This window comes from Cololabis saira, chromosome 11 (assembly GCF_033807715.1).
Source record: "Cololabis saira isolate AMF1-May2022 chromosome 11, fColSai1.1, whole genome shotgun sequence".
NCBI lineage: Eukaryota > Metazoa > Chordata > Actinopteri > Beloniformes > Belonidae > Cololabis > Cololabis saira.
The window spans coordinates 43736389-43750183 of record NC_084597.1 but is presented as its reverse complement, the minus strand read 5'-3'; the positions used below and the strand labels follow the sequence as shown (position 1 = coordinate 43750183).

The 13795-nt window shown below is 43.3% G+C and overlaps 1 protein-coding gene across 1 annotated transcript; it reads right to left on the bottom strand.

Moving 5' to 3' along the window:
* Window positions 1–501: 501 nt before the first annotated feature.
* Window positions 502–1985, bottom strand: LOC133454792 (uncharacterized). Its single transcript, XM_061733515.1, has 2 exons — window positions 1438–1985; window positions 502–1072 (listed from the first exon to the last, which is right to left on the bottom strand). Exons 1-2 carry the CDS (start codon window positions 1960–1962, stop codon window positions 575–577), a joined length of 1023 nt encoding a protein of 340 aa, XP_061589499.1. The 5' UTR covers window positions 1963–1985; the 3' UTR covers window positions 502–574.
* Between the last annotated feature and the right edge of the window lie 11810 nt (window positions 1986–13795).

Genomic DNA, 13795 nt, shown 5'->3' with positions numbered 1-13795 from the left:
TTCTCACATTCAACAAACCAGTCAAATACACAAACATTTGATTACCTCACATCCGGCCATTAGCATAAACAAAATAATGGTGGATAAAAGAAAAAGGTGCTTTCAGCTTCATAAGTAAATACGGGTACTTAGAAAGGCTGCACTGTTTGTGCAATGCACAACAATAACCAAAACATAAATTAAAGTCATTAAGGCTGTCTATACAGAATAATTCTTTATCTCTGTCTCAGTCCATTCTTTACATCACCATCACAATATTGGGAGAGGAGAGAAACTATTTTCAGCCATCTCAAAAATATACGAACATCTGTCCATCATTATAAACAAAATGATAGTGGATAAAATTAAGAAACTGTACTTTCAGCTTCATAACAGACCCTGAGATTATTTTCAGTAAGGCTGCAATGTCTGTGCAATGCATACAGTAACAATGGGTATTCAAACAAAACATAAATGAGCTAACACTATAAACGAAGACCATCACTGTCTTTAGTCCAGCAGAGGTAGTGTCTAAATAAAATACATCAGTATTTATGCCCAGAAAATATCTATCTATACATTCATTTCTTAATTCCTAGCTCTCAAACCAATGGTTGTACCTTAAGAGGAGAAGTCTCTCAAACTTTTGATCTGAGAGCCGGTTCCTCTTTGGAGACAAAATCAGGCCCCCCAGGCTAAATAGCCTTTCTACTGGGGCACTGGATGGAGTGGCTGCATTATATTTAAGAGACAGTTTCTTTATCAAAGGATATTGATTAAGACTGTCCATCTCTGTTGCAACTGATTTGAAGTAATCAGCTACTTCAGATTCAGCAGGACCGTAAGTATCCTCATCCTCTGGAAAGCTAAAGAAGTCTTCCTCTGTGCTTTGCTGTGGTGTTGGGTTGGTGGTACCTGATTGCTGCTCCCGTGCAAGGGCCAGTTTGCGGCATTCTGCAATCAGACTTGCCTTCGCCGCGTCTTTCCTCTCCTGCTGACCATGTAAACTACGTAGCTTGAACTTTGGTAGTGTCACAGCAGCCAGGACGGCATCTTCACTAGCCAAAGCCCCAGCAAATCTTGTTCTGATTGACTGAAATGATATAACGAGAAGAGTGCAAAATAAATTAAAATACATTCTTAAGTTTTACTAACATACTCGTGTACTGAGTGAGCAAATTAAAAAAAGAGAAAAATAATTGCATTAAACATTTTATTTCAGGGCCACAACATATGTAGGCCTAATGGGGTTTATTCCTTTAGGGGGGTATCAATGGGCCCTTATAAGTCTGTAACTCTGACAGTTAAGGGGAAGCCTTAAAGTTGGAACATTTGAGAAGCACTATATGCTGTACAACATGTACACTTTACAGCTAAAATGCTGTCAACACTGTTGACATTTATTATGCAATACAATTGGCTATTTGATTTAATTTAAACACAAATCACAGTTCTTACCTGCACAATTGCATCTGGTAGGCCAACAAGGATTTGCAGATCTTTCTTCAGTTCCAGAGTCTTGTGCATCAATGATTGCAGTGTGGGTAGGAGTGTTCCATAAAAACAATTCTTTTCTCCCTGAAGGACGTCCAGTGCCATAGTAAGTGGCTTCATGACAGTGCAGTACTCTCTGATAACCAGATATTCCCTTTCACTGATAGCTTTCATCTGTAGTTTGGAGAGCAGGGTGTTCAACTCTACAATTGGTATCTCAGAAACCCGAGCCAGGGCATCATAAAAGGAATTCCACCTAGTTGTGCAAGGTACTAGCAGCTTCTTTCCAAGATTGTCCTCCACAAGCTCTGAGGCTACTGTTGATCGGCTGGCTTTATTCCACAACCCTGTACACTTTGTGGTAGCATTCCTGTACACTGCTTTGGTTTCAGGTGTTGACAGCAACCACTTCTCTACATCAGTGCACATTATGAGGTTCATTGTGTGTGATGCACATCTCAGATGTGGGGGTAAAACAATCTCCTCCATGTCACCATCAGCATCAGCACCATTCAGTACATCTCCAATGTCTGTGAAAATCACCTCATCAGCCTGTGAGTCATTATCATCATCGTCTTCCTCCTCATCACGTGGTGGTTGGTACATTTTAAAGGCTTTAACAAAATTTGAGCCATTATCCGTGACTGTGGCTGTGATTTTTTGGGCTATGCCATGAGCAGAGTGGATATTATCCAGCTCCAAAGCAATCGCGTCATATGTATGACGGCCTTTGAAACGTTTGCAGGCTAACCCTGCTTTCTGATGTGTCATGGTGACTGGATCTATCCAGTGAGCTGTTACCCCCAGGAAACTTTTATTATGGGCAGTCCATAAGTCAGCTGTTGTGGAAAGATGTTCTAGGTCATTAAAATTGTGTTTGAGCTGCTGCTCCATTTTAATGTATTCATTGTCCAGGTATTTGCAAAATGTCTTTCTGCTCTGTAGAGCTACTCCTGTTTTAACAGGTATTTTGGAGACTATTTTTTTGAAGCCAACAGACTCAACAGTGGATATTGGAAGCATATCTTCAACCACATAGCCAGCAACAAATTTGTTCAGTTGGCTCTGGCTCATTGGGACATGCTGCAGAGATTTAAATTCCAGCTTCTGCTGTTTAGATGGTGTGGGGCCATCCTCTGTGGGGTCTTTTGCTACCAGTTTTGTACAGCCATGTTTTGTTGAAAGATGCTTTAACAGATTGCCATTGCTGGACTTCGCTGTCGACAAATGTTTATGTCCTCCTGCGCACAGCTTACATTTCACCACAATGTTTTTACCGCCCTTTATCTCAACGAATTCAAAGTAATGTTTATACTTCCATCCTGCAAAGCACCCGATGTCATTGTCACTGCTGTCTTCCATTTTACCTAGGCTTGGTGTCTGTTCGCCGCTCGCCGTCATCATGCACCGTTATTAGTTTGACTCAGGTTTGACTTCGTTTAGTGTTGTTTATGTGTGGCGGGCGGTGTGTGCGCTTGGGTGCATGCTGTGTGTGCAGCCGCTTCCTGAAAGGCAAAGGCCCGCCCAACTCTGTTTCTGATTGGCTTACCCACGGAGTTACCCAGTGTGTTAACCAATCATCATCACTTTCTCTGTAAGATTCATGTTAGTCTGAGAGCTCACTTCCACGCTCTTTTGCTGCTGCTTGTTTTGGCAGGACTAGGAGGAGGAATCGGATTATGAAACTACCGAAAATAACGGAACTAACGCAACTAACGGACCAATTTAATTCATAATAACGATAACGCCACTACCAAATGGGAAAAGTAATGCGTTACGTTAGAATTTAGAGAGAAAACTAATTTCGTTACTAAAGTAACGGAAAAATACTCGTTAGGTCCCAACACTGCTTATTAAGACCTCTGGGAACGGGTCCCTGTGATCAGGTTCAGCCCCTCTGCTGTAGTCCATGAGGAGGCTTCTCTCCCTCCCAGAGAGCCTCTGCCTCCACAGCTCCAGAATCCTCTGGGTTATCCTGGTGGACTGGATGCCCAGGAGAGAGCCCACCGCCTGAGAGTCTGACATCGCTGGCCCCGCGGTGTCCACCAGCTGTTTCAGGACCAGGTCTTGGTCCACCAGCTGTTTCAGGACCAGGTCTTGGTCCACCAGCTGTTTCAGGACCAGGTCTTGGTCCACCAGCTGTTTCAGGACCAGGGGCCTCATGTACTAAGAGTGCGTGGATTTCAACGTGAAACCGTGCATGGAATTTACACAAACGCAAAAATTCAGATGTACAAAACCCTGCGTACGCCCAAATCCACGCAGGTTGCTCTGTACATACCAATCAGTGTGGATTTGAGCACACATGCGGTAGCACAACCGTCCGCCCCGTCTCCTCCCTCAAAAACATATGTTTGAATATGATAATGAAGATAATTAGCCATTAAAAATCGCTCATCCTAACAAGAAATGTGCAAAAACAGGTAAAACAAATTAAAAAGAACATCGGCTCTGAGCTGTAATAAATAATGTATTTGGGGGCATTCCTTCCGATTTCAGCTGCATATGGGTAATGCTGTTCTTTGCTTTGCGTTGCGTTCCGTGAAGAGTTAATAACAATGTGAACAACATGAACTTATATTTAAAACATGAAGCATCACGATCTGATTCCTCTGCTGCAGAAATAAAGACAATTTGTGCAAACGGGATTATCGAGGTGCAAACGTGAGAAATAAAGAGCAAAGTTGCTTTAACTCGGGGTGTTGCATCCGCAGGAGGAGAGACCGGTCTGGGTCCCAGTCCATCACTGGAGAAACACTTTCTGGACCTGCAGCACCTGCAGCTGACTCGATATCAGACTCTGAAAGTTGCCTTTATTCAATAAAAACTTTATTCATCATTGCTGAATCACAACAGTTCGTACCAACCAACCTTTCCGTGACATCTTAGTTTTATTTTAAAAGACAACTTTACAGAACTGGTTTTTCACTGCAAAATGTATTTTAATGTTTTTCTGTCCAGACACAGTTATGGGATGTTTAGGATCTGGCTTTACTCTTGAGTAGTCGTCCCATACGCTGTAGCAGCTCCAGCTGAAAGCATCATGTTGGTCTGAACCGGAGCAGCTGGTCCAGTTCAGGCAGCGATCCAGGAGGATCCTCTTGGTACCTAAACCAGCTGATGGTCCAGTCTTACTCCTGGACCAGCAGATCAGTCTGGTCCCTGGAGACTCGCTCCTGATCCTGCCATCAGCAGGTTCCTCTAACGGAGCCAAAGCTCCATCAGGATTTGCAGGTTCCATCGTTGAGCTCCTTTAGTTGTTTGTTCAGATCATGTGGTTGATTGTGAGATTGTTGCAGCTCCACTCTTGTTTGACTTATCTGGTGATGTGGGGACTGTCGTGTCCTTCCTGTGGTCATGAACTTATTGTTGACGTTACGTTTCCTCATATTCTGCACTTCACTGCATCACCAGTGAGTGTCGCCAACGGACAAAACCTCAGAAAAGTGCGTGCACCAGCCTTGGTGTGTGCGTGAAAGACCACAACTTTCTACGTTCACGTCATTCTTTGTAAATCAGACCGTGAGCGTTGAAAGTGGCGAACGCACGTTTTTTGTGCACCGCACGTTTTGTACATCAGTCCCCAGGTCTTGGTCCACCAGCTGTTTCAGGACCAGGGTCTTGGTCCTGCACAGCGCTGCCATCAGCCCAGGCACAGCTCCACTGCAGACATCCAGCCTGGCTCCGTGAACCAGTGGCCGGGGTGCCAGTTCTTGACGTCCTGCAGATTCCCTTTTTTCGGCAGCAGGGCAACAACAGCCCTGCGACAGGACAGTGGCAGAGAACCTGAGGTCAGACTTTCATTAAAACCTCTAAAATGTCTAAGGTGCTAAAATATTCCAGAAGGCTGTGTAGAACTCGACAGTCAGGCCATCGATGCCAGGAGACCGCCGTCCCTGCATACCCTGCAGAGCGGCATGTAGCTCCTCCATCTGCAGTGGCCGGTCCAGCTGTGAGTTGGTCTCTTCAGAGACATGAGGCAGTTCACCACAGAACCCCTCAAACAGAGCATCATCCTCCACGTACTTGCTGGTATAGAGAGATGAATAAAACTCTACAGCTCGCCTTCTGATCTGACCAGGCTCAGTGAGCTCCTGCCCCGTGTCAGAGAGCAGAGAGTGGATCCCTTTCTCTGTCCATGCTTCCTCTCCAGACCAAAGAAGAAGCTAGAGGGAGCATCCATCGCTGTGACCCGGGATCGGACCAGTGCACCCTGTACCTTGGTGTCCAGCAGGTTGGCTAAGCCATTTTTTTGGACTTGAGGATTTCAATATATCCTCAATTTCCTGTGGAAGCACTCATTGTTTCTAGCTCCACGATCTCAGTCTCCAGGTCTTTCATAGATCGACAGATGTCACGTGTGACATTGAGAGTATACTACTGACACAAAAGCTTAATCTCAGTCTTGCCATGTTCCCACCACTGCCTAAGACATGTAATATCAGCTTTCCTGTGTCTAAAACCAGTCCAAAAATAACTAAAAGCCTCGCTAAAACCTTTGTCAAATGTTAAAACTGAATTAAAATGCCAGTATGCACTCTTAGGTAAAATGTTCTTTATGGTGACATGACATAAAACCAAAGAATGATCTGTAAAACCAGCTGGCATTATTTTACACAGCTTAAAAACATTAAAATGATGCTTAAAACAATAAAAACGATCAAGTCTGGCTAAGGAGATTATGTCCTCTCTCAGGTGGGACCACGTGTACTGTCTGCAGTCTGTGTGCATCCTTCTCCACACATCCACCAGGCCGTGGGAGTAGACCAGCTGCTTCAGAGCGTGTTGGGAGGCTGGATGAGGCTCTGCATGATTACGGTCTAAAAACCCGTAATCAGTACAGTTAAAATCCCCACCCAAGAATAAAAAAATCCTCCGAGCCACAGCAATTCAGTCTAGTGCTGACTTTTTCTAGAAAGCTCTTCCTCTCTGTACCGTTTGTTGTTTTGTTTTGTTTTGTTTTTTATTTTGGATCCCCATTAGCGGACGCAAAACGCCAACTAGTCTTCCTGGACCCCCAGGAAGGGAATGATGTTGGAGCATAAATGTTCATAAAAAACAGGATGTGATGTTCAAACTGTGCCTTGACTAAAAGACACCTCCCCTTCACCACATGCTCGACCTCCAGAGACGATGGAGTAAAGTTCTGAGAGAGCAGGAAGCCCACTCCACCGCTGAGTGTGGTGTTATGGCTCAAAGCCACCTCTCCTTCCCACTCTTTGTTCCAATCTGCCTCTTTGCCTTCATCACTGTGTGTTTCTTCTAAAAACAGAACATCAATATTTTTCATCCTTGCTGTGTCAAACACCAGTGCCCTTTTCCTTGCCTCTATGGCACCATTCACAACTGCACATCCTCTCAAAAATCTCACAAAAATCTGTGAAATGCCCACGACCTCTCACCACTATTTTCCGTGGCACCAACACGGAAATGGTATAATTCCGTGTGAGCACCACGGATATTGTACCTATGCGAAGTCAATGGGATCCGTTGTCGTGATATTTACACGGATTATTACATTATTATTATGTATATATTATTCTTTATTATAGTGGCTAAGTTATGAGTTTTTGACGCACAAGTTACTGTTTGTTACTGTCAGTTTGTAAAAGCAGGTTTTTAACGCTGTTTTGACAGTGTTTTAATGGCGTTTTGATGATTTTTAACAGTATTTTGACGGCGAGTAGGGGGGGTGCGCTTTTTGGCCTCTATCGTCACCGCGGTAATGCTTTTGACTGAGAAAAGTAATACACGTCGTGGCAGCATCGAGACGCACATTTTGAGGTATAACACACCTGGGTGCACGTTACGGTTCGGGCCGTATTAATGGCTGAAGAAGTGGCATAAATTGCGCAAAAATTACACGATTAATTCAAAATGGCCGACTTCCTGTTCGGTTTCGGCCAAGGCGCCAAGAGACTTTTCTTTAAGTTGCGACATGGTACAGATGTGTACTGATTTTCGTGCATGTACGTCAAACCGTATTGTGGGGGCTTGAGGCACAAATTTTTCTAGGGGTCGCTGTTGAGCTATTTTGCCACGCCCATTAATGCAAACCATTAACTTTCAAATTTTTCGCCAGGCCTGGCTTGCGTGCAAAATTTGGTGACTTTTGGGGCACGTTTAGGTGGGCAAAAAGGCCTTCCTTTCGTCGGAAGAAAAACGAGGGTAAAAAAGAGGACTAAAAAAAGATAAAAATACAGATACAATAGGGCCTTCGCACTGTCAGTGCTCGGGCCCTAAAAAGATAAAAAGACAGTATCAAGGCGGGCTTCCGGTTGTGACATGTAGGGAGAGGACGCACGAGCGAAGGCTCCCGGTTAATTTTCTATTACCTTCCTTTTTGAACCATTTTTTATCTTGAATCTCGACGTAATTTACAAGGTAAAATCAATCTGACCACTTTGTCCCAGAGATGAGCAAGCCAAAGCAAGCAAATTCAGCTATTAACTCGCAAACCCCGTCCACACGTGCGGCGGGTAAGCTAGCAGCCTTCGCAGCTAAAGATCCTCCGACAGCGGCTGGAGCCAGCGCTGCTGCACCTGCACCTGCACCTGCAGCCGCGGCTGCGGTGTTAACTATGGACCAACTGTCTGCTGAGTTCGCTAAACAGAGAACATCACTCAAGGAGGACGTTTCTACTCTGATTCAAGATGCTGTTAGACCAATACAAGCTTCTCTGGACTCACTACAGTCAACAGTGTCCTCGTTCCAGAGCCGTCTTACCTCCGTCGAGTCTGTAGCCGGGGACAACTTTGAGCGGCTAACAGCGGCAGAGTCCGACATCAAACTGCTGCAGAGCCAGAACCAGGCTCTCCTGGACCGGTGCGACGACCTGGAGAACCGCTCACGGAGAGCTAATCTCCGCATACTGAACATCCCTGAAGGCAGTGAAGTCAGCAAAGATCCCGTAAAGTTCATGTCAGAAGTTCTGATGGACATGATGGGTCCTGATGTTTTTTCCTCCCCGCCTGAACTGGAGCGAGCCCACCGGACCCCGACCTTCAGAGCCGCGCAGAGATCTTCCCCCCGCCCGTTCCTGGTCTGCTTCTCCAGGTTCCAGCAGAAAGAAGCCGCGCTGCGTTGGGCCAGGAATCATGAGCTCAAATACCAGGGTGCCACCGTGAGGATTTATCAGGATGTCAGCGCAGCTCTGGCCAAGAAGAGAGCCGCGTTTAACAGCGTGAAGCAGGCTCTGTATCAGAGGGATGTCCGTTTCCACCTGCTCTACCCGGCCCGGCTGCGAGTGATGTGCGGGGACGACGTGTTTACCTTCGACTCCTCTGATGAAGCTCAGAAGTTTTTCGACCGGAGGTTCGGTAAAAAATAAGACTGAATATCACGGCTTGGGCTGCGTTGCCTGGCAACGGTTCATCACCTGATCTGGACGGCGGCCGTGCCCGTCTCTCTGACACACCTGCGGCTCGCGGACCCGAGGTATGGACAGTTATGGTATGGGTGGACTGATCAATATGATGCTGTATCATTGAAAAAGGAAAGAAAAATACTTTAATATTTTTAATTTTTTTTTTTTTTTATTTATTTTTTTTATTTTTAATTTTTTTACTGTGATGTTGAGGTTGCATGCGTTTTCATATGCGCTCACATTTACTTTTGATAGTTGCTGTACTGCTCAACCATCTCTTTTGTTTATATTGTGGTGTTAAGTGGTTTATTATATAGTTTATTATAGAAACTGGGAGCCTCGCAAGGCAGAGGTAGTAAGGAAATGTTATACCAGAAGTTGTTTGGAATAGTGTTTAGCCTGCAGCTTGCCTCAGAGAGAGTGACAGGTATAGGCTTAGTTTTAGTTTTGTTTTTGTTCTTAGATAGGGTTGGGAAAAGGGACACCGCCACATTCTTGAAACATATACTTATCTCTTTAAGAGAAGAAAAGGACCAAACTGTGCACCTAAACATGATCACGGCTGTACTTTTACATTACTTACCTTTCTGTTCAGTTTATTTTCTTTAATTAAACATGGTAAATGACATTAATGCAAGGGTGGCTGCTATGCGATTCATTAGTTGGAATGTGAAGGGTTTAAACGGGCCTGTTAAAAGAGCCAGGGTATTCAATCACCTTAAGTATTTAAAGTGTGATATTGCATTTCTCCAGGAAACCCATCTACAGATAAAGGATCAGGTCAGACTCAAAAAAGGATGGGTGGGGAATATATTCCATTCCAACCTTAATTCTAAAACTTGTGGGACAGCCATATTGATGCATAAAAAAATTCAGTTTAATGCAACCACTGTTATCTCGGATCCACGGGGGCGATTTGTGATGGTATCAGGACTCCTCCACCATAAGCCTGTGATTCTAGTTAATATTTATGCCCCGAACTGGGATGATGATAAATTCATGAGTAAAATCATGTCATTAATTCCAGATTTGAACTCACGACAACTGATTTTTGGTGGAGATTTAAATTGTGTGATAAACCCAGCGCTTGATCGCTCCAATTCTACCTCTACGAATATTTCTAAAAAAGCCAAGCTATTATCAGCGTTTATGGACCAAATAGGAGGTGTTGACCCCTGGCGTTTTTTATTCCCACAGAGCAAATCATTTTCTTTCTTTTCCAATGTACATCACTCGTATAGTAGAATAGATTATTTTTTAATTGACCGGAACCTTCTATCATTTGTTAAAAAAGTTGAATATTCATCTATAGTAGAGTCAGATCATGCCCCTGTATTATTAGACCTTGCATTTCCTCCTTATCAATTTGAACAGTCCTCCTGGAAATTAGACAGACACCTCCTGACTGATGAGAGCTTTTGCCAAATTATATCGCAAAAAATAGATGATTTCATTGAATTCAACCAAAAGGATGACATTTCTCCTTCTCTCCTGTGGGAGACACTAAAAGCAGTACTCAGGGGTGAGATAATATCATATTCGGCTAAAATAAATAAGAAGAACAGACTAAAACAAGAGGAGCTTATTAAGGCAATATCTATGGTTGATGCTCAGTACTCTGTCTCTCCCTCCCCTGAGATCTACAAAAGGAAGCTGGACCTTCAAATGCAATATAATTTGCTATCTGCTGAAAAGACAGGACGTCTCCTTTTAAAAGCACGAGGGTATGTCTATGAACATGGCGACAAAGCTGGACGTTTACTATCACACCAACTTAAGTGCCGCTCGGCCTCTCAACAAATCCTACAGATTCGGAAGAGTGATGGGGAATTAACCATTGACCCAGAAGAAATTAAAGAAACATTCACCTCATTTTATTCAATCCTGTATACATCAGAGATGACAAATGACGACTCCGACATGGAACTTTTTTTTGATAACCTTCACGCTCCTTCTGTTACAGCAATTCATAGAACCGGAACGGAGCTTCCATTGAGTCTTACAGAAATCGTGAATGCAATGAAGGCAATGCAGAACAATAAATCACCAGGCCCTGATGGGTACCCCATAGAGTTCTTTAAAAAGTTCTCTGACAAACTATCAAAACTCTTACTGGATATGTTTAATGACTCTTTGACCCGTGGCTCACTTCCGCAGACTTTGACTGAGGCATCAATCTCCCTCCTGCTAAAGCCAGGTAAAGATTCCACAGACTGCGGCTCATATCGTCCCATCTCCCTCCTAAACTGTGATGTGAAGATCCTGGCCAAAGCCCTCGCCTTACGCCTAGAAACAACAATGCAGGATGTGATATCAGCTGACCAGACCGGTTTCATTTTAGGCCGGCACTCGTTTACAAATATTCGTCGGCTGTTGAATGTTATCCACTCCCCTGCGTCCAGTGCTGTTCCTGAAGTGGTCATTGCGCTGGACGCGCAGAAAGCTTTTGACAGGGTGGAATGGCGATACTTATTTACATGTTTGAAGAAATTCGGATATGGCCCTAATTTCATCTCATGGATTAAACTGTTATATACATCACCCAAAGCCTCTGTAATTACGAATGGTAAGCGCTCACAGTATTTCCAGCTATCAAGGGGGACCCGTCAGGGCTGTCCAATCAGCCCATTGCTGTTCGCTTTGGCCATAGAGCCCTTGTCTATTACACTCAAAACTTTGCCAACAATTACTGGAATCCATAGGGGGGGGAGGGAGCAAAGAGTATCTCTCTATGCGGATGATTTGTTAATTTATGCATCTGACCCTGTCTCTTGTGCTCCCCATATTATTTGTGCACTGAGGAGATTTGGTGCTTTTTCAGGGTACAAACTGAACTTAAATAAGAGTGAATGCTACCCTGTTAATGACTTGGCTCTTCACATTCAGGACGGTGTTTTACCGTTTCAAATGTCTAAAAATGGCTTTAAATACTTGGGCATTAATATTACAAGGGATATGCAGAGTCTTTATCAAAAAAACTTCAATCCGCTATTTGAGAAAGTCAAACTGGACCTGAAGAAGTGGCGTCTACTTCACCTATCCTTAGCAGGTAAAGTGAACTGCATCAAAATGAATGTGCTCCCTCGGTTTCTTTACCTGTTCCAATGTATCCCACTGTATCTTCCTAAATCTTTTTTTAAATCCATTGATAAGACTTTAATTTCATTTATATGGGACGGAAAGAATCCTAGGGTGCGGTTAGAGCTGTTACAGAGACCTAAATGTCAGGGTGGCTTAGCTCTTCCTAATTTTTGTCATTATTATTGGGCCTCTAATGTTCAAAAAATTATGCACTGGCTTCATACTCCTGACACAGACTGGTGCCGCTCTGAAGCCTCATCTTGCATTTCTTCCTCCCTCGCAGCCCTGGTTACCTCCAGCCTTCCCCTCTCTATCTCTCATTACACTAGCAATCCTGTAGTTAAAAACACTTTAAAAATCTGGGTTCAACTTAGACGGAGCTTTGGGTTTAAAAACCTTCTCCATCTAAGTCCCATTCACAACAATCACCTTTTCCCTCCAGCTAGGTTAGACTCTGGATTTGCTCTATGGCAGAGACAAGGCATTTATAATTTTAAGGATATGTACATAAATCGTGTTTTTGCAAGTTTTGATGATTTCTCACGCAAATTTGGCCTACCTCGGTCTAGCTTATTTCGTTATTTTCAAGTTCGCCATTTCGTTCAGCATCAAGACCCCAACTTTCCACATATAACATCGCCCTCTGGTTTAGATGATCTGTTGAAATCCCCGTTCAATCCTAAAAAACTAATCTCAAGAATAAGTGACAATATAACCTCCTTTAAAAACGCAACCCTAACGAAAATCAGGGCAGATTGGGAGAATGAATTAGGGGAGGACTTGCAGGAGGACACTTGGGAAAGCGCTCTATTAAGAGTTAATGACAGCACCTCCTGTGCCAAATTAAACGTAATACAGTTCAAGATCCTACATCGCATGCATTTTTCCAAAGCAAGATTGGCTAAAATATATCCTAACACAGATGCGAGGTGTGACAGGTGTCAAAACACTCCTGCTGATTTAACACACATGTTCTGGTTGTGTCCTGCCCTGGTAAATTACTGGTCCACCATCTTTAAAACGTTATCAAAAGCACTGAATATTGATCTTCAACCCGATGCTGCTATGGCCATATTTGGTACCACAAGTGTTAGACATACAACATTAAAGAAAAGCTATAGAAATATTATTGCATTTACAACGCTGCTTGCAAGAAGAAGAATACTATTGCACTGGAAGTCAAAAAATCCACCCAAAGTGTCGCTATGGTTTACCGATCTGACACATTTCATACAGTTGGAAAAGATCAAATATACTCTCGGGGGGTCCAAGGACAAGTTTTTCTCTGTCTGGGATCCGGTGTTACTGTACATGAGCAAACTTAGAACTGTGCCCACTTAGATATCGCATAGCAGCCACCTGTATGTGTGTGTATATGTGCTTATGTGCATGTTGACTTGCTATATTCATAATTGGTCTGTTTTATTTTTTATTTATTTTTTTTTTTTCATTCAATTTTACAATTCTGTTGGTTAGGTGTCCAACCTGTTCAGGGGATGGGAGGGCAGGGGTGTTAAAATATAAAAATGAGCATTGTGAACCTTTTTGTATCAGTATCCATGTGCTGTGCTATTAATGCTCAATAAATAAAATTATCAAAAAAAAAAAAAAAAGACAGTATCAAGGCAGACATGTTACTAAAAATCAAGATCTTTTTTCACTTTAACCATTAGTTTTTTCAGCCTAAAAACCTCCTGATTTGTTGAATCGGAGGTGGCTTTGTTTTTAATAATATACTTAGCTGACTTTAAAAATAGCAGCTTGTCTGGAGAATGTGTGTCTATGTTTATTCTTCTTACACCTTTTATTTGTTCCAGATAACTTTTTAAAATTTTTTCTGGATACAGTTTTGTTTCTTGACCTGCAGTGACGCTG